Below are 27,193 nucleotides of genomic sequence, written 5' to 3' on the forward strand. Positions count from 1 at the left end.
ATTTGGGCCATTCTAACAGGTGTGGAGTGGTATCTCCTTGTTGGTTTCATCTGCCGTTCCCTGACGTCATATGACGTGGAGCATCAGAATCCCTTTTTATCCCGTGAGATAATACTCACAGGTGCCAGGGTGTAGGGCACGGACATCTTTGGGACGGCCATTAATGCGTCTATCAGTCGTCTCAGTGTTGCGCAGAAAAATGACATTTTGATTCCACTATCCAAAGCTGTACCTCTGCCCCCAGCCTTCCCCATCTCAGCACATGGCCATGCCGTCTACTAATTATTCATCACGTGCATGGTTCCTCACTCCCCCTCTGCCCCTCACGGAGTCCCTAGAGTTCTGTCCTATCTGCTCCTTTTTTTTTTTTTAAATCTTTATTTATTTTTGAGAGAGAGAGAGAGAGAGAGAGAGAGCAAGGGGAGGAACAGAGAGAGAGGGAGGCACAGAATCCGAAGCAGGCTCCGGGCTCCGAGCCATCAGCACAGAGCCCAACGCGGGGCTTGAACCCACGGACCGCGAGATCGTGACCTGAGCCGAAGTCAGACGCTTAACCAACTGAGCCACCCCGGCGCCCCCGTCATATCTGCTTCTAAGATGTATCTGGAGTCCGTTCACATCTTTGCAGCCACTGCCTCCACTCAGGCTGAGCCACGACCGCCTCTTGCCTGAACCGCTGTTAACAGCCTCCTAATCTCTTTACTTCAACCCTTGCCTTTGACTGGTCTGTCGGGTACAAATCAGACTTTGAAAAGTACAAAGCAAATCATGCTGCCTTCCTGCTTCATTCTGTCCGCGGGTTTCCTGTCTCACGTTGGATACCATCCGGTTCCTTGCCATAGTTTACGAGGCCCCTCTCGGAGCAAATCTTCTCTACTCTCTCTGTAGCCCCCTTCCGGCCCCGCCTCCCACAGTTCTTCGACTGGCCCACCCGTGCCAGGAACCGCTTGGGGTTCCTCTGCCTGGAACTCTTCCCCGACTCTTCCCCGACTGTGTCCTTGGCATCTCATTGGTTTCGGCAAGACTGTCTGCTCCTCCGAGGTTTTCCACACAACCCTCTCTAGTTAGGATCTTCCCCGCCTTGCTGGGTGCCACTACCCCACCCGTTACGCAGTCTGCATAGACTCGTCACCGCTGAACATTATTCATTTTCCGCATCAGGTTGTTAATTCCACGAAGGCCCAGGCTACTCGGCCTCATTTGTCGCTGGATGTGACGTGTCACCAGTATTTGGCACTTACTAGGCACTGAATGCGTTTTAAGTATCATCTTTACCCTGACTTTCTCTTCTCTTTTTTTGCTTTTATTTTCCCTTTAATCCTCTTTGGGTTGTAATGAGAGAGAAACTCCTAACCCCCGGGATCTACCCCTGGCCAGCTCTGTCCTTGCCCCCACCTCCCCGGCTTGTACTGTGTGTCATGGGTAAAAGAAGCATCTATTGGCGGTCTCTTCCCAGGGAAAATGGGGCTTCACCCCAGAATGCCAGATAGGTCGTGGGCCGTCTAAGAGGAAAGCCCGAGAGCCCTTGTGGAGCCCTTCTGGATCCTTCTGGATCCTTCTGGGTCCAAGTTGCTCTGCCTAGTAATGTCAACAGCTTATTTTCACTCACTGAGGGCAGTGCTTCCTTGGAGAGGGTAATATGATGCTGAGTGAGTTTTTTTTCCTCCCTCTGGCTGGGGCTGGACTCAACAAAACTCGGGCTTTGACTTCTAGGGAGGAAGGACGAGGTTTGGAGATCTGATTGCGGGAGGTGCTGGGGTCCTGTGTGTGCACAGGGTCCCGGAGGAGGGAGAGGAGCAGTAGGGGGTGCTCCGGGAGGAAGGGGGCCCTGGCTCTTTCCCCTTCCTCTGGATCTCTGACCGTTGAGTGGGTGGCACACAGAACATCTTCACTCACTCTTGGGTACGGCTGCCATATTCCCTGGCGTGGTGCCTTTGGCCTTTCGTGTTTGCTGTTCCATCCGGGGCTGGTAGATATCGGAGGGATTTGGGTTCCTGACTGTGGCAGGACAGCCTGCTTTGGCCTCAAGTTTGGCGATTCTCCCCAGGAGCTCTTTTCCTATAGGTACCACATGCCACGATTTATACACAAACATGATTTGCCTGATTGTCGCAGTCTGGGCCTGGAACAGTTTTAATTAATGGGAAAATGGTCCTCAAAACAGTGATTAGACCTCTTCAGGTACAACAAGATAAAAGCCTGATAATTTGGATGGAGTACTCTTCTTAAATGTCTATTCTATGCACAGCAGCCAATGGGAAAGCCAGGCTGTCTCCCACCTGATCCAATGAGTAATTAAGAGAGGGCTTTTTCTTCCTACCTCTCCCCGCCCTCCCCCTCCCCCTCCCCACTGAAGCTTAACAGGTTGGTGGTATAATTTGGAGACCTTAAGGGGTGTCATGCTAGGAGCTTAGGCGAGAGCCAAAGCATCTTCTCCCCAGCTCCCCAGGCATTGCCGGGCTGGGTTTGAAAAGCAGGCAGGTGAGAGGAGGAAGGAGCTGGAAGCAGGCTCGAGGTAGGTCACGACGCTCCGCGGCCAAGTTTGAGAGGGGCCTATGGCCATGAGCAAGCTGGGCGCCCAGAAGACCAGTGATGGCACTGTTTCTCGGCTGCTCAACGTGGTAGAAAGTGAGCTTCAGGCAGGGAGGGAAAAAGGTGACCCTACGGAGAAGCAGCTTCAGATCATCCTGGAGGACGCGCCTCTCTGGCAGAGATTCAAGGAAGTCACTAACGAAATGATCGTGACCAAGAATGGCAGGTGAGTGGATCTGCGGCCTGGCCTGGGCTGCAGGGGGGGGGTGGGGCTTGGCGAGGGAGGTGAGACCCCCCGAAAATGGAAGAGGCTGCCGCTCTTCACTCAGAGGCAGCCGAGTCGGATTAAAATGCTCACGAGACGAACAATCTCAGACGGCTTTCCCCCAGCCAGCTTGATTAATTTCCCGAGGTCAGAGAAGCGGAGGATGAAGTCACCTTGCATGCATTCTCCATGGAGAAATCCTGGGAAATTACCATAAGTGGGGGCCTTAGGGAAGTTAGTCGGGAGGTGATACTATGTTTTGACTGACTGCGTACCTTGGAGCCGACCTGAGCTCCACCGCCGTTCGGATAAGGTGAAAGTCAACTTTATTTGGAAGCCGGATGTTTCCTCTTAAGGGTAGCAAACTTGCCAGGGAATTGTGGACTTAGCTGAAGATCGGGAGCCAAAGGGCAAGTTTCATCTCACTGCCTGTCGCGACATCTGCTTCCTCGTGTGTGTTTGTGGTGAGGGTTCCTCTGAGATTGTGTCTGTTTGTGGTGACAGGAGAACCAATGCAGGAATAGTTGCTGAAGCCGTAACATACTGTCTGAGAAAAGAGAAGAGACCCGCTTTTTTCCCATCGCCACAAATGAGAGATTAACAGAAACCGATCTCCGGTGGCATTTCTTGGATTCTATTAAATCCAGCCCTGCTAAGTGGCTGTTAGGGGAATAGTGGGAGGTTTCACTTAAGCACAGGAGATGCAAATATTTTGAAAGAAAATCTCTCTGCTCCCAGCTTGGCCAGACTGGCTCCCGAGAGTCAGACGATGCTCACAGAACCGTTGGTTCACAAGGTCAACAAGTACAAAAGTCAGAAAGCATTTTCGATATGCTCAGTTTCAGCAGAGCTCCAATTGTGGCCCTTCGGAGAAATGCTGGTAAGAGAGAAAAGTTGGGGCCAGCAGGACCTCTGGCAGGCTTCTGCCCTTGTGCAAAATGCCTCCGTCCCTGATGTCTTGCTTTCCTCTTTTTGAATGAAATGCACCATTCCTCGTCTACCTGGGAGAATTATGACACTGCCACGCGGGTGCCCCGTAATTTTGCAATTTGGGAATGGCTTCCACGTGCCTCTGTTCACCTAAATACTTTTTCTGCATATGTAAAATCGGAAAATCTTCCCAGGTTTAAAGTCCTTTAATGTTAGCTATGTGAAAAAATAGCCTTTGTAGAAAAGTCTCATGTCAGCCAACTTGGTTAGTCTTATCTGTGGAGGTCCTGCTGTCATTTCCCTTCCTCCAGTGAACTGAGTCATTTCTCAGGTTCTCTTAAAGGTCTCTGAACCCCTTAGGATCGAGATTCTTCCAGGAGACCGTTCCCCTTATGCTTCAGATAAAGAAGGGAAGACACATGTCTAAGAAATTGACGCGGTGGATCGTGAGTGAGCGTGGCCTATCTCGTATTTTCACAGGTTAGATTGTTAGCCACATCTTTTTTTTTTTAATTTTTTTTTCAACGTTTTTTATTTATTTTTGGGACAGAGAGAGACAGAGCATGAATGGGGGAGGGGCAGAGAGAGAAGGAGACACAGAATCGGAAACAGGCTCCAGGCTCTGAGCCATCAGCCCAGAGCCCGACGCGGGGCTCGAACTCACGGACCGCGAGATCGTGACCTGGCTGAAGTCGGACGCTTAACCGACTGCGCCACCCAGGCGCCCCGATTGTTAGCCACATCTTAATGTTCTCGATACCAAAAGATCGTTCTTGCTCCTGTCCCCTTGTCTTCCCTTAACCTTCTGTCCCTGCGTATCTTCTCTGTACCCCCGGCCTCTGCCTGCAGACCCGCTATCTCCAGATGCTTCATCCCTGCTTCCAGACCAACTCCTGAGCCCGGGGCACATGCCCCCGTGGCCCTTCTCTGTGCGGAAGACTGTTTCTGGTATTTAACACCCAGCTGTAGCCCTTTCCATTCCACATAACCCGCCTGCCCCCGTGGGCAGACTTTTGGGGGTCTAGAAGCTTCAGTGGGGGTAATCAGATAGCTCCTGTCCACTTGATGTCTCCTTGTTCTGTGTTAATAGCAAGTTTTGAAATAACATAGGGTGGGCTGATGAAAGAATTCAGTATATATATGTGTGTGTACACACACACACACACACACACACACACACACACACACACACACACAGAGAGGCTTCTCTCTGACATTGATCAGAGGTAGTAAAGAAAGGACGTCCCCCTGGATTATCCCCAGAAACCAAGACCCTGATGGGTTTCATTCCTCCCTCCGTCTCTCCTGCCTCACTCCCTGTCCTTCCTTTTCTTCCCCTCCTCCCTTCCCCCTTCCCCCTTTCTAAATACAACTTTCAGTTTTCCCTCTTCAGTCTCTTTCAGCTACAACAGCAACAGTTATAACATCCCCCTAGAGCTCATTTGAATCATCTGTAGGGTGTGCAGCTTGACGAGTATTCTCTTTCATCTCAATCCTTGGAGCCAGGAACTTCAATTTTAGGCCGGAGAAAACAACAACAACAACAACAACAACAACAACAGAACCCTTATTCCAGGCTTCCGAGGCAAATATATGAAATCACCTGCACCTCTTAGTGTCTTTACTATACTGTCTTCACCTGAGTGGAAAAGGCCGTATTTCCCATGTATTTCCACGCAGTCAAATCATTTCGACCCAGTTCTGATTCGGTTTGCCTTGCACACGTTTTCAGAAACTGGAAGCATTTCAGACGTAATTGGTGTGCCCATGTGTTATAAACAAACAAGCGTGGGGAATCATTAAGTTGAATTTGCCAGTGATTAAGGGCAGCGAGCTGACCGTGCGAGAGGGGGGGGGGGGACACGGAGGCTGTGCATCAGGCGAAGCCACTTCCCTGCCCCGTAGCTCACACACCGTTTCCCCCCCAAAGTTCACAGTTAGGGTTCGTGGGGATCGTGGGTATTGGTGCCAGCTGCCTTCTGCTAACCAGGTTCCTTCTGCTGCTCTTAAAGGCTGCTTACCATCGCACAAGCCTCGACACGCGCGTGCACACGCGCGTGCGCACACACACATCCTGACGGGTAGTTGACGAATATCATAGTTCTGCGGTGAGAGCGGAAGGTGAATATTACCTTTAACCATCTCTGCTGTTCCCCACCTCCAACAGCTGCCCCCTGTCTTCCTGCCAACGTCACTCCTCGTAGCCTCCTTCGCAGCACTGGCCCTCAAGATCCGTTAGGAGAAGACAGAGGGAGGAACCGACCTCCTAGCAAAGCAGAGTTCACGGGCAAGGCCCAACCACCTGTGGTCCCTCAAGCATGGTTTTGGGGATTGCTTTTTCACCCTGCTGCATTTGCTTCTCTATTCCTCTCTCTCTCTGTCTCTCTCTCCCTCCCTCCCTCTCTCCCTCTCCCTCCTTCCCTCTGTCTTTCTCCCTGTCTTCCCCCTTCTTTCTGTCTCTCTCCTTCCCCCCCAACTCCCGAATTAGGGACCGACTTACATATTTCTCAGCTCCTCACCAACTCTGGGGCTCCTCTGTGGTGAGCCATACCTTGGAAACAGAAGGAGGAAAATCAACCAGATTAGAAGTGCAGCTCATCCTGGGCGCCTGGGTGGCTCAGTCAGTTAAGCGTCCGACTTCAGCTCAGGTCACGATCTCGCGGTGCGTGGGCTCGAGCCCCGCGTCGGGCTGTGTGCTGACAGCTGGGAGCCTGGAGCCTGCTTCGGATTCTGTGTCTCCCTCTCTCTCTCTGCCCCTCCCCTGCTCACCCTCTGTCTGTCTCTCTCTCAAAAACTAAAGAAAACATTAAAAAAGTAATAGTAAAAGGAACGACACTATGTTGTGCACCTGAAACTAGTGTTATGGGCGTAAACTATACTTCAATTTAAGAAAAGAAAAGGAGAGAGAAAAGGTGTGGTGAACGTACCAGAGGAGGAGGCAGTGGGGCAGAGCCAGAGGAGCACGGACACGTACCTCCTGAACCCCGAGTGCCCAATCTGTGAAATGGGCATGGCAACATTTACTTCCGTGGGGCAAAATGCGACGTGAGTGAGACGCACATACGTCAAGTCCCGGGTGCCGTAAATTTCCGTGTTTAGCTGCTGTCGCTGGAAAAACTGTCTTTCGTGAAGTCATCTCGTAAATCTTAAGGCAGAGTTATACGATCACACCGTGGAGAGAACGGCCCGGCCACGTGCTGGAGCAGCCGTGTCCTTCCTCGCACTTCAGTGTGAGAAGATATGTTACGTGAGCTTTCTTTTCTTTTTATTGCTTTCACACGTACCGCGTATCCTTACCGAGAAAACTTGCGGTGCTTTCTAACTTTGTGTGTGAAACGACAGTGATCCACATTTAATTCCTGAGTTTTCTTGAAAAACCCAAACCCAAACCCAAACTTCAGCATTTCAGAGAAAGCAAAGGACCAGGAACCAGACCATCTCTTCTCTGTGTACGTCGTGCAAACAAGCCAGGCTCCTGGCTGTCAAAGTGACCCAATCTGACCCCTACGATCATTTCTGATGCCCACTTTTGTGATTCTTTGCAAATGACATTTGTGCTTTCAGGAGGTTTCTGCTTGCTTGCTTGCTTGCTTGCTTTCTTTCTTTCTTTCTTTCTTTCTTTCAAGTTCATTTATTTTGAGAGAGAGACAAACCGTGAGCACGGGAGGGGCAGAGAGAGAGGGAGAGAGACAGAATCCTAAGCAGGCTCTGTACCAGCAGCACAGAGCCTGACACGGGGCTCAAACTCACAAACCACGAGATCGTGGCCTGAGTTGAAACCAAGAGTTAGATGCTTAACCAACTGAGCCACCCAGGTGCCCCGGGGCTTCGTTTTCTGTATGTGGCCAGGATTATTAAAATAACGGAAAACATTAAAATATATTGCGAAAGGGAATAGTTCAGTCTGATATGAGAGAAGAGAAGAGATGGAATCCTTCTGTCGGAGAAAAAGCAAAAGGGGGGGCGCCCGGATGGCTCAGTCGGTTAAGCAGCCCACTTCGGCTCAGGTCATGATATCACAGTTCGTGGGTTCGTGCCCCGTGTTGGGCTCTGTGCTGACAGCTCAGAACCTGGAGCTTGCTTTGGGTTCTGTCTCCCCCTCTCTCTGCCCCTCCTCTTCTCATGCTCTGTCTCTCTCTCAAAAATATAAATAAAACATTAAAAAAAAAGAAAAAATGTGCAAATGGAAGAATTTAGATGACGCAGGGAGCCTCCCGAGGGGAGAATCCTCATTTTCCTTATCATGAAAGTCTCATCATTAATGGAGAGGAGAGACAGGTGAGTAACGCCGTGTTCAGGCAGGATCTGGATTCGAGGTGCATCATCTGATGCATTTTTTCCTAGAAACTTCTTTTAACTCACATACTTGTCGTAACCTCCTATGTAGATTTTGTCTCCTTGTGCCCACCAAGACAGAGGGAAGGGAGAAACAGTTCTGCTGGGAGCCGGGGGAAGGAGGAAACCTTTAGCATTTCCCACTCGTGATGCCAAGGCCAGGGTCTCTGGGCAAATAACTGTGATCCTGCTGGAGAATAAAAACTGTGGTGGTGTAAATTATTAGTTTGCTCTTTTTTTTTTGTTTTGTTTTGGAAAAAGAATTCCTATGCTATCGAATTCATCCTTTGTAGAGCATACAATTCAATAGTTTTTAGAATAGTCAGCCATCACCGCTATCTAATTCCAGAACATTGTTCTCACCCCTAAAAAGGAACCCAAAGCCATCAGCAGTCACTCCTCTGTTCTGCCCAGACTTCTTCTCTCCAGGGAGAAAGGCGGAGGGAACTGGCACCTGTCAGCCAGGCAGAAGGAAGGTGGACCTGGTGTCCCGCGTTTCCAACTTCCAAAGTCACTGCCCCGGGGCAGGATTCTGGAACAGAAGCAGAGCTGGGCCAGCTGAAGGGCTTAGACGTAATGACAGAACATCCGACGTTTGCAAAGCACTCACTAGGCGCCAGGCCTTAGAATGAGCACTTTGGTGAATTAGCTCGTGGAGTTCTTCCCCCGCCCCCCCCCGTGGACAAGGCTGGGGTGAGTGTGCTTGGAGAACAACTTCAGGAAGGGCGGGAGACGGAACCAAGATCGCTCTTCCGTCCGGCCTCTCGGAGGGACTGCCGAATCCTTACCGAGTCCCGGACCAGAGACACGAACCAGGCTCTGTGTTCCGCCGCGAGGAGATGGGAACTGGTCTCTGAGGCAGGGGTCTGAAAGCACACCCCACCACCGCCAGCTGGAAGACCAAGCTGAAAGAGGGGCCAGGAAAGGAAATGCCAGTGAGGTGGGATGTGCCGAAGGAAGATAATTCTGATCTATGTCCAGATTGCTCAGGAAGCGCTCGTAATGTCAGCTCAGGAGGCAGGGAGCCTGCACGGCTTGAGTCCGTCTCTGGGTCCCTTTTCTTTTCTTTTCTTTTCAAGTTTATTTATTTATTTCGAGAGAGAGAGAGAGTAGAGGAGGGGCAAAGAGAGAGGGAGAGAGAATCCCAAGCAGGGCCCGACGCGGGGCTCGAACTCACGAACCGTGAGATCATGACCTGGGCCGAAATTAAGAGTCAGAAGCTTAACTGACTGGGCCAGCCAGGCGCCCCTCCTTCGTTGTTGTCTTCAAAGCCAAAGACGCTTTGAAGCTAAGTACCGCTTCAGCTTTAATGTTCCTGTGACGCACCTGGGGCTTTGGGAAAAGTGGGTCTGGAGTGAGGTCGGAGGTTCCGCGTTTCTGATGAGCTTCCAGGTGATCCTGGTGCTGCTGGGTCTGGGACCGCTTTGGGTAGCAAGTGTCCAGACTCTCGGTTATTAGCTTCTCAATGTGGAGATTGGGATTTCAAAAGACGTGTTCACAATACGATGATGTCCGGGGCCATCAGGTGGTGGAGGGGGCATGTCCAGAAACCAGGTCTTTTGAGGATAGATTAGAGCGACTTAGGACATTCGGTGAAGGAAAAACAAACCAGAGAGATGGAGAAGCCAAGCGAGGTAGCCTCTCCACACATGTGAGAGCACATTTGCTGGCACCGTTCTAGAGGGTGGAAGAAGGACCGAGGACTCCAGATCGGTGCGTCTCTGAGTACATCCCTTGAACACAAATTCGCACAAAATGCTCAGTGAAAGGATGGTTCCGCTGTCCTATAAGTTCCGTGTGTGCGCAGTCCTCATCTGCTCGGAGGTTTATCGTGCACATTCGTATATTAAAGGCTCTGAGAAGTCACGCAGGGAAGGAACTGGTCTAGCTCTGTAGAGCCAAGCGTTCCCTCACTTATTTTTACCATGAAACCATGTTTTTGCCGTTCAATGCTATTGCTGTCATTCAGAGCTAGTGTTCTCTGTGACAGGGGAAGGACTGGTTTGTGGCCTTAATGGAAGAGCTGATGTGTGCCCGGAGGAAGTCATTGAAGAAAGGACTCCGTGAGGATGTGGCATGTGATGATATGCTTTGGGCTTCAGGGTCCTCTGTCAAATGACTAGATTAATGGTTTTCAGACTTTAAAACGGAGCACAGTGGTTTTCAGTAAAACCCATATATCTATATAGATATAAACATATTTAACTCTATTTTGAGAGCGAGAATGCACGGGGGGAGGGGCAGAGAGAGAGGGAGAGAGAGAATCCCAAGTAGGCTCCCCGTTGTTAGCATAGAGCCCAACACGGGGTTCGATATCACGTAACCTGAGCCAAAATCGAGAGTCCGACACTGAACTGAGCTCCCCAGGCGCGCCCCTAAAACCCCAGTCTAAAATTCATTTGTAAAAAAGGAGGCTCTGGAATGGGGGGCTGCTGTCCCGGGGCACTCTCTGTACCCCGAGGCTCTCCACGGAAGGTCTCCGCGCAGTGGAGAGACGGCCGGACCAGGCGAAGGGTGGCCCGAACCCGCCGCCATCCCCCCTGTGACTCAGTTTGTGCCTCTTCTTTTAGACGGATGTTCCCCGTCCTCAAGATCAGTGTCACGGGCCTGGACCCCAATGCCATGTACTCCCTCCTGCTGGACTTCGTCCCAACGGACAGTCACCGCTGGAAGTATGTCAACGGGGAATGGGTGCCCGCGGGCAAGCCAGAGGTCTCCAGCCACAGCTGCGTCTACATCCACCCGGACTCCCCCAACTTTGGGGCCCACTGGATGAAAGCTCCCATCTCCTTCAGCAAAGTGAAACTGACAAACAAGCTCAATGGAGGAGGGCAGGTAAGATCGGGTCGCCTGATCGCCTGGCCCCCCGACCGCCCCACACCCCCAATCAAGAAATATCAAGGGTGCATTTAGGCAATTAGAGGGGTCCTCACCGGCCTCTTCTCCCATGGAAGCCAATTATTCCCCGGAGTCCAAATGTGAACAGGAATAAACAGCTCTTAATTGGTGCTTTCAGTTTTTAATGGACTTCCTGATGTTAAGAGAGAGGGAGAGAGCGCGGTAGTTTACTTAATCATCGAGGGCCCTTTCAGAGTTTTGTCTTGTGTGGGGCTTTTTACCCAGCCCCCCGGAGAAGGAGATGGTTGTGGGTACCAGGGTTTTGTTGTTCTCTCCCCTCTGTTTTGGTGTAAGTGGCATGTTGGCAATAGACAAATGCCTTAATAAAAAGCGGCTCCCAAATGAAATAATTGCTACCTCCGCTTGGGCATGATGATAATTGTCAATAGAATATTGAATCCGCCTTGGGTTTTCAGAACAACAAACACACCTTAAAGAAGGAAGGTTTTATTTAAGGTCTCCAATTAGAGTAAACACGAATTTGGGGCTTTTTCCTCCTTTGTTTTCTCTGGCAGGATGGCAGATATTAGCGTAATGTGTAAGGTTGTGATTTATGTTATAAAATGTAGACCGTTTGGGGGGGGGCAGCGTGGGGGAACTCTGTAGGCTGTTCAGAGCCGGAGCTGGGAGGCGAGGCCCTCGCCCCTATTTCCTGTTGTCGGCCTCTCAGCCCTCCATCTCTGTGGCCTCTTCTGATCCCCATGTTTAACCAGCAGGGACATGGGAGCTGGTGTTTTCGGAGGAGGAGGTGACCCACCCAAGCCTGGGCAATAGTCAGAAGGTTCCAGTTCTTTATTAAAACAGGAAATTGAAAAGCGAACTGTTCTTGCCTCCCACATGTCACAACCGAAGACTTTTTCTTTCTTTTTCTTTTAACTTTGTTTATTTTGAGAGACAGGCAGAGAGAGAGAGAGAGAAAGGAAGAAAGAATCTCACACAGGCTCTGCACTGTCAGCGCAGTGGGGCTCGAACTCACGAACCCTGAGATCATGACCCGAGCCCAAAAAACGTGAGTCAGAAGGTTAACCGACTGAGCCGCCCAGGCACCCCCACGACTTAAGATTTTTAAGAAGGCTTCTGTGTGAATCGCAGAGTGGGTGCTAGGTAACCGTCAGACGTCAGACATCCTTACTCTTTAGCTAGTCGCTTGCAAAAGGCAGCCACGTCAGCATTTTGAGATGTCAGGATTCCTCATATGGAGAAAACCAGTATGTTTTAATGGATCGAAATCCACATTGTTGTTCTGAAAATAGGGAGAGAGCGAGAGAGAGAGAAAAGGAAGGCATGATGTTGGCAGAGAACTGAACGCTTTAGAACTTTCTGGCAATCCTAGCATAAGCTCCCATTTCATGCTCCCTGGGAGCTTCTGAATAACTACCCCCCTCCCCCCCCGCCGCCATTCAGTTCTCAGACAAGGGAATCGTGTGGTGGCAGCTCCGGTGACCCGGATATGAAACGTGTGGCCCTGACCGGGCTTGGGTGCCCAGCCTGGGACCAACCAAAGGGGTCACTATTGCCTGTGTTACACCAGGCTCTGCATGGCTTCTCCTTCTCTTCCTCTCCCACCTCAACAGATAATGTTGAATTCTCTGCATAAATACGAACCTCAGGTTCACATAGTGCGCGTCGGAGGTGCCCATCGAATGGTGATGAACTGCTCCTTCCCAGAAACCCAGTTCATAGCCGTGACCGCCTATCAGAACGAGGAGGTGAGTGTGCACAGGCGCGTGCCTGGGCGGCTGTCCCCTGGAAGGAGGTGGGGGATGGGGACCAAGCGTGGGTGAGAGGTGGGTTCCTGGGATTCACCGGTGAATCTAGCAGAGCTAGAGTCCGGAATACCCCAGCGGAGATGAAGTTGAGCAGGAGGAAGCCACTCTCCATCCCTCTTGCCTGTTGGCCAAAGGCCTGCCATCCTTGCTGTCCTGGTGCACGGTTGTGCACTGCGTTAAAACCAACAGACCCAGGAGTCTTTGTGTTCCGGGCCCGGTGGGCGCTCGGCCCAGAGCTGGTGCTCAGAGCCGGGTGGTCTCCTGCTCCAGGAGCGGGTCTGTGAGAGCCGATCCCTGCACGCCCGCCTCCGGCTTGGGTTAGGCTCCCTGTCCTGTTGGCTCGTGCTGAGCACACTGAGGTCTTTCCTGCCCCACGGGAGCCGCTGGCGCTTTGAGCCGAGGAGGCAGAACCTGGCCTCTGTGGATTAGTTTGGGCGCAGGACGTTTGGGTCCGGGTGCACCTTCTAGGGCTTTCCAGGTCTGTGTGTCATCGGAGGGGCTGGGGGGGGGGGGTTAGATCCTTTCTGACTAAACTTAAAAAAAAAACGAACACTTTTTTTAAGTAATACAGGTTCATTACAGAAACTTCCCACGATAAATACATAGTGCAGAACTACGTTCAGTGAAAATTACAAACAAAAGGTAAAAATGTATTCTTTCCCTCCTGCCTTTTGAATCCAACTCCCCAAGGCCGCCACAAATAACAGCTTAAAGTGTGTGTCTTCCCCCACCACGTATTCTCTGTATATATAAATATATACAGAGAATACAGACTTACATAAGTTGGCTAATGAAGTACATTATTGGTTTGAAAATTTCTTTTTATTTCCCATTTAGCCGTATATTATGGATATCTTTCTATGTGATTAGGTTCAGGCATACCTCTTTTTCTGAAGTGCCTGCAGAGGATATATGGTCTTTCGGGCAATCAGCTCCCCAGGGTGGCTATTAGGTTGTTTACAGGTGTTTTGTTTGCTCTGACCCGTGATGCTGCAAAGAATATCCCAGTACCTCCGCCCCCGCTGTTTGCTTGCATGGATGAACATCTAGAAATGGAATTCTCTGTCAAGGAGGGGGTGGGTTGAGAATCGTGGGACATCACCCAATTACCTCCCCCAGAGAGCCCACGCCTCTGCAACCCTCCCCCGGTTCCCGACACGGGTGATGATCAGCCCTTTTCAGTTTTGATAATCTGATAGGTGAAACAAAACAAAACAGAACAACCCCAAAGTATCTTATTGCTGCTTTAAGCTGTAGGTCTTTATTTGGAAGCTTTAAAAGATTTGGAGCTCCCCCCTCCCCGACCCCCGCCCAGCCGATGGAGTCAGAATCTCCAGGGATGGTGCCCCGAATCTGTAGTTTTTAAAGTCTCCCTAAAGGATTCTGATGATGAGCGTTTGGATTTGGAAATGGCTACCTTAGTGCCTCAAGGTGAAATTGAATTGTAGGTCTAACTCCCATCACAGACGTGCAGAGAAAACGTAATTGCGTTTCTGCAAGTCGTCTGGCCTCTTGGCCGAGTGCCTCCAAGCAGTTAAATATTAGATCATTTAAATATTAGATCATTTAGGGGCGCCTGGGTGGCGCGGTCGGTTAAGCGTCCGACTTCAGCCAGGTCACGATCTCGCGGTCCGTGAGTTCGAGCCCCGCGTCGGGCTCTGGGCTGACGGCTCAGAGCCTGGAGCCTGTTTCCGATTCTGTGTCTCCCTCTCTCTCTGCCCCTCCCCCGTTCATGCTCTGTCTCTCTCTGTCCCAAAAATAAATAAATGTTGAAAAAAAAATTTTTTTAAATATTAGATCATTTAAACAGGCCCTCAGGTGGTGCTGACCGTAGGCTAAAACAGGCTTGTGTTCTAGACGGCCTTCCCTGCCCTGCTTCTCTCCCTATGGTGGAGCCTGGGTCTTTGAGGGGAGGGTGTGGCTTTTGCGACTCTAGAGAGTGGGGAGCGGGTGTTGGGGACTAAGCCCTAGCCGCTTCCGTCTCCAGGGCGATGCCCCTGCCCACTTACTCCCACCTGCTCCCGTAGTCAGGCTGCCTGCTGGGTGGGTGCTAGAGAGTCCCCTCCGGACCACCAGCCTGGCTAAGGCCACCCCTCCGGCAAGCTCCCCACCCTCATGCTGTGTTTCAACCTTGATTTTCCCCCCTGGGAATCAACCCCAGGAAACCCCACCTTAGAGCCTGCCTCTACCGCCAACACTTTCCAGCCAAATGGGTGTAGATGCACCCTGAGAGAGGAGCGTGCCCCTGGGGCTGCATGCTAGGTCTCCCTATGCACCCGAACACCCCCCCACTTCTCGCCCCACACCCCTCCCCCCCCCGGGTTTAGGCCGGGAGAAAGACCAGGTCACTCGCATCAGGCTCTGTGGCTTTCCTCCCTCTTCTGATTTCTTCCGCATTCCCGGGGCCAGAAAGAGGCGTGCTTGTATTTCGCTTTTCTTCCTTCCCCCAGGCCCTTGCTGCAGCGAACATTCTTTCCAACGCTTACTCATTCAGCAAAATATTTGTTGAGTCTTAGTACCTGCTGGGACTGCTGTGATGGGCATCACAGATGTGTGCACCGCCCTCAAATCACTTACACTCAGGTCCCGAGAGCACACGTGCGTCATATACACGTATATGTACATCTGGGGGCTCTGAAGACAAAGGACGCCCGCGAAGGCCGGCGGGTTGGCGCGAAGGCGGGTGGGAGTGAGAATCTGTGTTTGTGTGAACATGAACGTGGCCCAAGGAGTAAGTGATCCCCGAAGACTTATGGAGTGACATTGGGCCGTACTCTCTGGGTGAGGGGGAATCACTCCGACTGTGTTCCCAGGGACTAGAAAACTGACACGGGGATGTTTTTGGTGGGGGGGTGTTCAATTAAAAAAAAAAGGATGAGGGGCGCCTGGGTGGCGCAGTCGGTTAAGCGTCCGACTTCAGCCAGGTCACGATCTCGCGGTCCGTGAGTTCGAGCCCCGCGTCGGGCTCTGGGCTGATGGCTCGGAGCCTGGAGCCTGTTTCCGATTCTGTGTCTCCCTCTCTCTCTGCCCCTCCCCTGTTCATGCTCTGTCTCTCTCTGTCCCAAAAATAAATAAACGTTGAAAAAAAAATTAAAAAAAAAAAAGGATGAATAAATAAAAGAGGACATGGCAGGTTTAGCACATCAGGCTTTGCTCCTTTCTAATTTTGTCCTTCCCGTGCTCGCTTTTGCTGCATTTGCCTTTTTCGCTGCAGCCACAATACAGCATCCTTTGTCAGGAACGGTGTACTAGTAATTTCGTGCAGAAGGAAGCAAAGAAACGCGGACAGGGAGAAAAGGGAAGAGAGGGGGAATCCTTCCAATTGGACAGGAATTCACAGGTGGAGATACAGGGTTCTGTCTGTTCGTAACGTGTTCCGCTGTCACTAACGCTTCTTGTCTTTGTAAACGCAAGATAACAGCTCTCAAAATCAAGTACAACCCTTTTGCCAAAGCCTTCTTGGACGCCAAGGAGAGGTGAGTAGAGAAATTGCAGCGAAATCTTGCGGGTTGGCTTCTGCAAATGTGAGATTGATGACAGGGTGATCTTGAAAGGACACACACTCCCTTTGATAGAAAGAGGTTTGGAACATTCGATTCGATCTGCAACAGAATCATCACAATTCAACAAAGTTCCTAATTATCTGTCCCTTAAGCAGGGCTCCAGGGGAACCTCATAACTGGCAATGTTTTGTCAGCTCCGTTTTACTACCAGTTCTCGAAAGTAGCACAGGCACGTTTAAGAAAACATAATTAAGTGATTCAGATTTTTAATAATTCACTCCTCCCCTCCTCTGATTATCTCTGAGTAGTATGGTTTCAATTTTTTTTTTTTTTAACTGCATGGAGCCTAGGAGAGGTGAGTGATTCATACAGGTAGCTCATAAAGGAGAGAGCTTTTGAGAGAAGAACGTTCAGAGACTTCTGGGATCGTGGATGGTCACTTTAGGCCAGTGGCTGTACGTACATCTTTGCGTTTTTCCTTTCCATTCTAGGGAAAAAAAGAAAAAAAAATAGTGCTTATCATTGACTTCTATCAAAGGACTTTGTCCGTCCTGTCAATATTTGATTTAATGTAATTTCAGAAAACCAAAGGCCTAAAAAAATAAAAAAAAATCTGATGTGTGAGATAACAGAACTTTGAATATGCGGTCCTGACTTGGAGTCCTAGCTTTGCCGTTTCCTGGCTGTGTGACCTTACATAAGTCACTTAACCTCTCTGACGTCCACTTTTTAAATCTATAAAATTGGCATAGGAATATTTCCCCCCCGGGATTGTCGGTGGTTCTAGCATATCACAGATGTGTTTGTGCCCCGAAGTCCTGCGCAAATCCTAGCTGTTGCTATTGCTTGAATTTCGCCAGGCGGGAGCAGTGACTCCAAATCAGTGAGATCAGACTAAATAGGGATAGCTATAAATATGGCAAGCTGGAGTCACATGAACTTGAAATTCAAAGAGGAATTGCACATTAGATAAAGTATCCTGGAGGAAGAAGGTGGGGAGAGATTCGAGATGAAAGATATAGAGTGCTTTGCAGAGAGAATATGGGGTAGACTTTCCGCAGGACTTGTAGAATACGCTGGATGGCCATGGTGTATTTTCCTCTTTCAGGAATCACCTAAAAGACATTCCGGAAGCTGTCTCTGAGAGCCAGCACGTGGCCTATTCTCACTGTGAGTTGGGTGCACAGTGGGTGGGACATGCCTGGGGTGGGGGGGAACACTGGAGCCACCCCACCCAGACTGCACTCGGACCCTACCTGTTGTGTTCCAAAGCTTCTTTCAAGACTCCACAGGTTATTTCTTCCACTCAAGACATGTGTATGCCCTTTCCAGAATTCCCAGAGAGAACTGGTGTTCCTGGGGGACTGGACTGAAACTCAGGCAGGAGATAGGCATGGGGTGATGGATTTCTCAGACTCAAGTTTTCACCTCCCAGAGGTTCAGGACTGTCTCCTCCGTCTCCACTCTGCGCCCCACACCCTTGTCAGTCTGGCCCGAATTGCCCCTGTTCTTAGTGTTTGCCCATTTTTGTGTTGGTCACCACTGCAGCGTTTCCCTTGCACATGTGGGGGAGACTGGGGAGGCTGACAGGAAAGCCATAGGGCGAGGTGAATGATATGCCACTGGGGGTGGGCGTCCCTAACAGGGCCCTGGCCTCCCCATGTCTGGATGGCATGGGAGGAGGGGAGGAAGCCCCCTAAAGCTGCAGCAGAATCCCAGGTGAGTGAGGTCAGAGCAGAAAGTTAACCCTGGTGTCGGAGACGCTCTAATGTGAATTGTGGGGGTTTGCTCGGGTCCAGCTGGGGGTGGGGGGCCCTCTACTCGCTCGGTCCCCTGCGCCTCTGCACATGCGCACTGTGGAGCAGCAATATCGTGCATCAAAGGGAGGAGCTCTCAGAAAAACACTTTTTAAAGGGAGCTGGAATAACAGGCCTTGTGTGTAGTACCTGCTTGTGAAACCGCATCTTTTCTGAGCTCACACGTTACGGTCTTCTCAGCGAGCTTCTTCAGGTGTGTCCCTTAATGTGGCAAACCAAGGGCCAGGAGTCCAGTTCAGGGTGACCACATGCCTGGCTTTGCCCACTGGACACCTGCATCAGACAAACTTTCCTTTCCTTTCCTCTCCTCTCCTCTCCTCTCCTCTCCTCTCCTCTCCTCTCCTCTCCTCTCCTCTCCTCTCCTCTCCTCTCCTCTCCTTTCTTTCTTTCTTTCTTTCTTTCTTTCTTTCTCCCTTCTTTCTTTTCTTTCTTTCTCTCTCTTTTTCCTTCCTTCCTTCCTTCCTTCCTTCCTCCCTCCCTCCCTCCCTCCCTCCCTCCCTCCCTCCCTTTTTTTCTTTCTTTCTTTCTCCCTTCTTTCTTTTCTTTCTTTCTTTCTCTCTTTTTCCTTCCTTCCTTCCTTCCTTCCTTCCTTCCTTCCTTCCTCCCTCCCTCCCTCCCTCCCTCCCTCCCTTCTTTCTTTTCTTTCTTCTTTCTTTCTTTCTTTCTTTCTTTCTTTTCTTTCTTTCTTTCTTTCTTCTTTTCTTTCTTTCTCTCTCTTTTTTCTTCCTTCCTTCCTTCCTTCCTTCCTTCCTTCCTTCCTTTATTCCTTCCTCCCTCCCTTCTTTCTTTTCTCTTTCTTTCTTTCTTTCTTTCTTTCTTTCTTTCTTTCTCCCTTCTTTCTTTTCTTTTTTTCTTTCTTTCTCTCTCTTTTTCCTTCCTTCCTCCCTCCCTCCCTCCCTCCTTTCTTTCTTTCTTTCTTTCTTCTGTCTTTCTTCTTTCTTTCTTTCTTTCTTTCTTTCTTTCTTTCTTTCTTTCTTTCTTTCTCTTTTTTCTTCCTTCCTTCCTTCCTTCCTTCCTTCCTTCCTTCCTTCCTTCCTTCCTCTCTCTCTCTCTCTCTCTCTCTTTCTTTCTTTCTCTCTTTCTTTCTTCTGATGCCTTTTCTTTCTTTCATGTTTTTTGTTTTCCATTCAAAACCAAGTTTCTGTGAGCCATCCTGGCTCGTCTTGCTTGGAGTGAGAACCACAGACACCTTTCCCGCTGGGCAGAAAGAGGCCTTCACGCCTGTGTAACCACATGAAACATTCCCCCCCCCTGCAGCTGGACATTACATATGCGTCTAACATCAATAGGTTATTGCTTCTCAGACTGACTTTTAATTTAATTCAGTGAAGTCAGAAGCAACTTCACTTTTGCATTTCTGTAACTTTTCACTCAAACGGTCTTTTATGTCGCTTGGGCCCAGCGTTCCTCCAGAGGCTTTCCGAACTTTGATAGGAACTGTCATCCTTCTCCAAAGAAGCCAGCTTCGGTGCTGCTGTGGAAGGGGGGTGGCGGCGGCCGTGGTCCCCGTCGCTACCCCGGGCGGATGTTCAGCGTAGTTCGCCCAGAGACACAGTATGTGCATCGGCTGCTCGGCTGCCTTTTGGTGTGGAAGTTCAGAGTCGGTCTCTGTGTCTTCCTTTTGTCTATTCTAGTGGGAGGCTGGATCTTTTCCAATCCTGACGGAGCGTGTGCAGCAGGAAACGCCAGTTACCAGTATGCGACACCCTTGCCTCTGTCCGCAACCCACACCCACCATGGCTATGAGCACTATCCCGGCCTCCGCGGTCACCGGCAGGCTCCCTATCCTTCTGCCTACATGCATAGAAACCATTCTCCCTCAGGTGTGTGATTTTGCGAATTAGGCCCTTGGGGGTGAGGGTAAGGGGGGTGGTGGTGGTGCCGAGAAATGGGTACACAGCGGGTAGTAAAAAGAAGCATCCGAATATAGGTAATAATATTGGGTAATATCATTGTGATGGTTTTTAAAAACCTTTTCATGTTTCTTTATTTTTGAGAGAGAGAGAGAGAGAGAGAGAGAGACAGAGCGTGAGCAGGGGAGGGGCAGGGAGGGAGCGGGACACAGAGTCCGAAGCAGGCTCCAGGCTCTGAGCTGGCAGCCCAGAGCCCGACGCGGGGCTCGAACCCGCGACCCGTGAGATCGTGACCCGAGCCGGAGTCGGACGCTTAACCGACTGGGCCACCCAGGCGCCCTATCATTTTAATGTTTTATTTTGTATACTAATAGTTGGTTATGTAGTTATAACATTATTCATGTTTTATAATTGTTTCATAAGACGCTCCGTCTCCTGGTTTCTCATGGGGGTGAAGGGCCTCTGCTCACTGCCTCCGCGGGGCTCTTTTCTTCACTTGTATTACGTCCGGGGGACGCGGGGCCCAGAACTGGGGAGCTTTTAGGAAGACCTCTGGGTCTTCCTAAAGACCCAGACTCTGGGTTGTTCCTGATGTTGGCTCAGGTCCTCCTGATCTCACGATTTGTGAGCTCGAGGTCTGCGGTGATGCTGCGGAGGCTGCTGGGGATTCTCTCTCTCTCTCTCTCTCTCTCTCTCTCTGTCTCTCTGATTGGAAATAAAGATGAGGAAACATTAAACATTTTTTTTGTTGTTGTCTAAAGAAATAAGTGAGGTTCGTGGCATGGGAGTCGGAGGAGAGGGTTAAGATCCCACCCTGAGCTCTGTCTGCAGAGGGCTTTCTGGGTCACCGGCTGCCTGTCTCTGTGTCCCTTCGTGTGCCACTCCCAGCAGCCTTGAGAGCTGCTTCTGGGAAGGAATAGAATGTAGCTTAATGACCCCAGAAAGTGGGCAGCGTTCTCGCTCTGCTTCCCGGTCCCTTCCCACGGTCAGCACGTAAAACACAGCTTCTGAGCCCCTGCCACCCGCCAGGCCCTCGTCCAGACAGTGGACGGGAAGGTGATGAAGGGATAGTTTCTTCCCTGAGGAAACTCGGGCCCATGCGGATACATGAATACTGAACCGTAACACCGGGCAGTGAGAGCTCTCGCGTGGCCCTCGGACCTACGGCATCACCTGGGAACTCGTTAGAAAGGTAGACTCTCGGGCTCTCCTTCTGGACGAGTCTACATTTTAATGAGATCCCTAGGTGATTCTCCTGCACGTTACAGTCTGAGAGACATTCTAGAACCCACGTCAGCCCAGGTGCTGTGGGAACGGAGGGAAACAAGCAGCCGTAACTGCCCCGGTTAAGCGTTAAGTTGAGATTCGCAGGGTGAATAGAAGCGGACAGAGGTGGGGGCGAGCAGAGGCGGGAGGCGGAAGGCAGGGGGCCCAGGAGAGGCGAAGGGCCCCGAGGTAGGAGTGGGGTGAGCAAAGGCCCGGGGGTGGGGGGGAAAGGGGACCCAGGGTGTCCGGGAACGGATTTGGAACAGAGCGTGGAGGGAAAGGCGGAGGAAACAGAGCTGGGGCTGAAGAAGTTGCAGGTGCCCCATCCTGACGAGGAGCGACTGGGCCAGCCAGGTGTGTGCACTGGAACGTTCTTCCTCGCTCTCCTCGGCCTGCCTCCCTCCTCTCTCTTATTTATGCACACCATTTGTGCACACGGAGAGCCAAAGACGTAGAAGACACTGTTCTTGAGGTGTTTAAATGTACTTGGGGTTGCTGAGAAGAATAAGGTGTGGGTCCTTAGAAATCTCGTCTGGGGCGCTGGCGGGCCCTTCGGCCTGTGTTGAGGGGATGCTGACACGATCCGTTCTTCAGGGGGAGTGAGGGTGGTGATGAGTCAGACGGGTCTGTGTCATGAAGCGCGGATCACCTCTCCTCTCTGAGCCTCATGGACAAAGGGGAGAGGACAGGTCGCTGTTGTGCCGAGTAAAATAGGACCGGAACGTGCCATGTGGTTGACGTTCCGTATACCTGAGGGCTTCCTTCTTTGCCGTTTCCCTCAGAAAGCACTAACAAACTATTGGCCCCTGTGGCATGAGCCACGGCCACGTTTCGCCCTCGAATAATATCATTGGCCACCATCGTTGCGTGTTCTACACACCCCATCAACTGAACTATTGTTTATTTCCCCAAAGTGAATTTGATAGAAAGCTCCAGCAATAACCTGCAAGTCTTCTCCGGAGCCGACAGCTGGACTTCCTTATCTTCCACACCCCACACCAGCATCCTGTCTGTACCCCACACCAGCGGGCCGATCAATCCAGGGCCTAGGTAAGACCAACGCCGGCAACGTGCTCATTGGTGGTCTCGAGGTCTTGACATTAGCACTGGAGACTCAAGGTCATTCTTCTTCCTCGGGTGCCTTGGCCTAAGCCATTGTCCTGACTCCTAAGCCACGAGGAAGGGAACATGAACACAGGATGGGCTTTTCACTTTCAGAGAGAAGGGAGGGGGAGAGCAGCTGCTCAACTGTATGCCGAGACCCTGGATTGTCGGTGTTCTCCTAAGCCACCCATCCGAACAGGGGAACAGACGGTGGGTGCCTGGCCCGCAATCCAGGTAACAGGGCAGAATGTATAGCATGCCGGACCCGAGGCGGAACTCACACACCAGAGACCTGCATGTCGTTCGAACTTCTGGAGATCGGTGTGGGGAAAGGGACAGGGAGGGACCTTGGAGTTTGACGGACACTGGCTTTAGTCCTGGTTCTACCTGGTATGGGCTTTGTGGCTTCAGGCGGTTTCCTGAGCCTCACCGAGCGTCCGCTTTCTTCTCGCTAAGATGGAAATGATATGAACGGCTCGGTAGGTTATGGTGAGCTCACAAGGAGAACACGCCTTAAGATGCGTTGTAAGCAGGAGTGTTCCACGTAAATGTCCGCTGTTGCGTTCAGTTCCGTGTGCAGAGTTTTGAGAAGGTCCTGAAAGGGACCCAAAACGAAAAGGCGGGTCTTGGGAGATGTCTGATAACTTGTGATTTGCTGGTCTAGAAAATGTTAGGGGAACGTAGTGCTTTGGTCTACAGCAGGGCTGCTCACACTTGAATGGGTGTTAGTCTCACCTGGGAGGCGGGGGCTCGGTCGGTTAAGTGTCTGACTTCTGCTCGGGTCGTGGTCTCCTGGTTTGTGGGTTCGAGCCCCGCGTCAGGCTCTGTGCTGACAGTTCAGAGCCTGGAGCCTGCTTTGGATTCCGTGTCTCCCTCTCTCTCTGACCCTTTCCCGCTTGCTCTCTCTCTCTCTCTCTCTCTCTCTCTCTCTCAAAAATAAGTAAACATTAAAAAAAAAAAATCACCTGGGATGCTGTTAAAATGCACAATCTGGGTGCCTGGGCGGCTCAGTTGGTTAAGCGTCTGACTCTTGATTTCGGCTCAGGTCATGATCTCACGGTGCGTGAGACTGAGCCCCACAATCGGGCTCTGTGTCGACAGTGCGGAGCCGGCTTGGGATTCTCTCTATCTCCCCCTCTCTCTGCCCCTCTCCTGCTCACCGAGTCTCTCTCTCAACATAAGTAAGAACTCTAAAAAAATGCACAGTCTGATGAACAGGTCTGGGCTGGAGCCTGAGATTCTGCATTTTACAAGCTTGCGTGGGTGTTGCTGGGGTTGCTAGGATCTTGATGGTTTTGATACTGATGTGACTGTGGCGATCAGGATCTAGCGCTGGGCTACCCCATGCAGCAGCCAGCGGTCGCCAGCGGAGACTGAACCCTTGAAATGCAGCAGGTTCCCACGGACGTGTACTGTGAGTACACGGAAGTCTGAAGACTGGGCAGGAAACAAAGAATTAAACATCTCGACTCTTCTTTTTTTTTTTTTTTTTTTTACCTTGAATGCATGTTGAAATAATATTTTGCACGTTTTTGGTTGCATAAGATATTATTACCAGTAAGTGCATTTTTTCCTTCTTTTTTCTTTTTTAAAATATGTGGCTGCTAGCAAACGAAGCCTGGCGGTTACGGCTCACGTTTTGTTCCTATCGGTCGCTACGCAGCTGGATTACCTAAAGGAAAAGCACGGGTTTGGGTTGTGGTGGCAGGAAGTGAGAAAGCGAGTCCTTGAAGATGGTGAACGATCACGTGGCAGGTTCTGTCCTAGATATTTTGTTCGTTGTATTTTACTGTTGGAGAAACCGTAGCTCAGACACATTAAAGACGTCCTGAAGGTCATCCAGTAGGTGGTGTCACCAAGTGCTTGGTTCTCCCACTGGCCCACGAGGCATCAGGAAGGGGCCCTGCCGCGGGCGATGCCGTAGAAGAGACCTCTTCTAGAGGTCAGACCCCAAATCACAGCAGGCCGAGCGAGCTAACGAACAGACAACAAGCACACAGCCAGAGCATGGGCTTTGGCAGGCGTCGTGTGGCCCAGCCAGGTCTATAGTATCTGGACCATGGCACGGAGTGCAGGCTGGCGTTTCTGTTTCTAGTTTCCCCAGCAGCATCTTTAACCCGTTACCGACTCCCATCCCGGTTTTGCGGGAGAACAGCAAACGCGTCCAGTGCCGTCACTGCCCATTCTCCCGTAGCTCAGTATCAGGCGATAACAGAGGCTCTAAAATGTCAGGACATCGCGATGGCTGAAGGCTTAGGGCGCTGGCGTTTACCCAGCCGGTCCCGACCGCAGTCATTTCATCTACGTTCGGGTGCAAAATTTGCTGCGCGTTACTGTCGACCGGAAAGCTTTTAAAAAGGCCTGATCCCCAAGCGGCACGCCAGACTGGTAAAAACCTGAGGCTCTCTGGCGGCGGGACCCAGGCGTCAGAACTTTCTAAGTGGTTCCAGCAAGCAGTTGGGTTTGGGAGCCAGCAATGGAGGAGTTCATTATAACGCCCACTGTTGGGTGAGCGCCCCGTGCGAGGCCTCGTATCCTTGTTGTCTAATCCTCATGATAGCGTCTGTAACGTGTGCATCGTCATCACTCCAGATCTTAAAGGTGAGGAAGCCGAGGCTCAGAGGTATCGCCCGGACCAGGGTCTCGGGGGCAGTAAGCGGGAGACCGGGACGTGAACCCGGGTTTTCCGACCCTGGGTGTCCCGATCGCTGTGTCCGTCACGTCCCCTCTCTTCCAGGGAGGGGTCTCACTCACAGGCTGGGCCCTCTGGGTCAGAGCTGGAAGGAAAGCCGTGGCCGGGTGCTCGGTCCCGAGGCCCGGGCCCTCAGCAAGCGTCTGTGTCTCTGTCTCTGCAGCCCCTACCCGTGCCTGTGGACCATCAGTAACAGCGGCGGGGGCCCCGCCGGGCCGGGCCCAGACGTGCACGCCAGCTCCCCGGGGACGTTTCTCCTGGGGAGCCCGGCCGTGACTTCGCCCCTCTCTGCCCAGGCACCCGCTTCGGCCGGCGTGGAGGTTCTGGGGGAGCCTTCGCTGACCAGCATCGCCGTGTCCACCTGGACGGCGGTGGCCTCGCATCCCTTCTCAGGCTGGGGTGGCCCGGGTGGGGGAGGGCGCCATTCTCCCTCTTCACTGGATGGTTAGGCGGGATCCTAGGGAGGGTGTCGGCGGAGAACCTTCTATGCGTAGAGCTTTTAGAAACCCCACCTGCGGATCCCAGGAAGTTAGACTGTGGGGTCCCCTCGCCCAGTGAGCTGGGGGGGGGCTGGGTGGCTTACGGGAGATGATTTAGTCTGATGAGGCTCCCTGCTGTCTCTTTGCGCTCCCGTTTCTCTCTGCAGCTCATCTGCGACCCGCTTAGGTAACCAAAGCTCACTGAGCACCTCCCTCGGCCCTGCCCCTCACTTCCAAATGGTTCCAGAAGGCCCCACTTCCTGTTCTGTCTGAGCTCACCTGGCCTGAGGCTTTCCAGCCTCGTGCCGCCCTGCGAAGCATCTGTGGCCACCGGGCTTCTGCTCTGAGGCCAAGGGAGGGCGGAAGGCCCCCGAGTGAAGTGAACACGCAGAGAGCTAGTCACGGTTTACTCACAGCTCCGTGCCTGGGATGGAGGAGATGAGACCGTGACCTTCCCTTGCTCAGAAACCGTCCATGGCTCCCCATTGCCTACAGCACGAAGTCCTACCTCCTGGCCGGAAGGACACCGTCGACCGTCGAGCCTCAAGCTTCCCTGCGTGACCCCATTAGCGTCCTACGTTTCCGTCGAGGTCGACGTTCTGCCTGTTGTCTCAACGTTCCGTGGACTTTGCCACCTCTGTGCCTTCTCGGCGCCTCAGCTGTCCTTCTCGGTTCCGTCCCGCCTCTGGGACTCCCGCCCCTCCCCCCCGGGGGCCGGCTGAGGCGTCACTGCCCACATCATACCCCTGAGGTGCCTGGGCACCAGTGATCCTGCCCCGCCGGTTTTTGCCTCCGTTTTGTGGAGCTCGTCCCATCCTGCCTTGTGTTTTTGTCACCTGTGAATGTGTCTCTCTCCCCCTAGACTGTGAACCCCTTGAGGGTGAGGACTAGCCTTCTCGTCTTTGTACCCCACAGCACCCGGTGCCTTGCCCATAGTAGGTGCCCAATAAACACTGGCTGAATGCAACTTGGCGTGCAGTGCGTGCGTGCTAGGAGGACAGCTGTGGAGCTCGCGGGACGGCAGAGCTCGGAGACACGTGTCCGGGTCGGGGTAGCGTGTCAGCGTGGGGAGCCCAGGAACACGCTGTGTTACCCAGGGCTCCTCGTCTGAGGCACAGCCCACGGGCAGTGACTGAGGAGCCGGAGAAGGTGTGGGCAGAGCCGTTGCTTCCAAATACGGGTCCTTGGAGCCCCCCGTGCCGGGATCACCAGGGGCACCTGTTAGAAACACGCATTCCAGGGGCGCCTGGGTGGTTCGGTCGGTTGAGCGTCCGGCTTCGGCTCAGGTCACGATCTCGCGGTCCGTGGGCTCAAGCCCCGCGTCGGGCTCTGGGCTGACGGCTCGAGCCTGGAGCCCGTTTCGGATTCTGTGTCTACCTCTCTCTCTGCTCCTCCCCTGCTCGTGCTCTCTCTCGCTCTCAAAAATAAATAAATAAACATTAAAAAAAAAAAAAAAGATACACACGTTCCTGGGCACATTCCGTACCTACCAGATCAGCATCGTTAGGGCTGGAGTCCAGGAATCTGCCTTTCAAAACAGATCCTACGGAGCCAAGTTTGGAACCTACTTGCCCAGACCAGAGAAATCGAGGGATAGGTACTACAGGAACGTGGCTTCAGATAAGAGTTTCTTTTTTAATTTTTTTTTTTTTACGTTGATTTATTTTTGAGAAACAGAGTGAGACAAAGCGTGAGCGGGGGAGGGGCAGAGAGAGAAGGAGACACAGATTCTGAAGCAGGCTCCGGGCTC

The 27,193-nt window shown here is 51.8% G+C and overlaps 1 protein-coding gene across 7 annotated transcripts in view; it reads left to right on the forward strand.

Annotated features, from left to right (window-relative positions):
• The first annotated feature begins 501 nt into the window (after nucleotides 1-501).
• TBX19 (T-box transcription factor 19) overlaps nucleotides 502-27,193 on the forward strand; it is a 35,583-nt gene continuing 8,891 nt past the window's right edge. Inside the window, exons 1-8 of one of the 7 annotated variants that reach the window (XM_019821575.3) lie at nucleotides 502-2,758; nucleotides 10,633-10,897; nucleotides 12,535-12,669; nucleotides 16,144-16,205; nucleotides 17,341-17,402; nucleotides 19,684-19,872; nucleotides 22,083-22,218; nucleotides 25,128-26,052. In XM_019821575.3, the coding sequence (XP_019677134.3) occupies nucleotides 2,556-2,758; nucleotides 10,633-10,897; nucleotides 12,535-12,669; nucleotides 16,144-16,205; nucleotides 17,341-17,402; nucleotides 19,684-19,872; nucleotides 22,083-22,218; nucleotides 25,128-25,413 (1,338 nt within the window). In that variant the 5' untranslated portion in view covers nucleotides 502-2,555 and the 3' untranslated portion in view covers nucleotides 25,414-26,052. Of the gene's footprint in view, nucleotides 2,759-7,839; nucleotides 9,006-10,632; nucleotides 10,898-12,534; nucleotides 12,670-16,143; nucleotides 16,206-17,340; nucleotides 17,403-19,683; nucleotides 19,873-22,082; nucleotides 22,219-25,127; nucleotides 26,411-27,193 lie in introns of those variants that run through there. The other 6 variants (XM_045048800.1, XM_045048795.1, XM_045048796.1 and 3 more) reach the window with 6 other exon arrangements.

The sequence above is a fragment of the Felis catus genome, chromosome F1 (genome assembly GCF_018350175.1).
Source record: "Felis catus isolate Fca126 chromosome F1, F.catus_Fca126_mat1.0, whole genome shotgun sequence".
NCBI lineage: Eukaryota > Metazoa > Chordata > Mammalia > Carnivora > Felidae > Felis > Felis catus.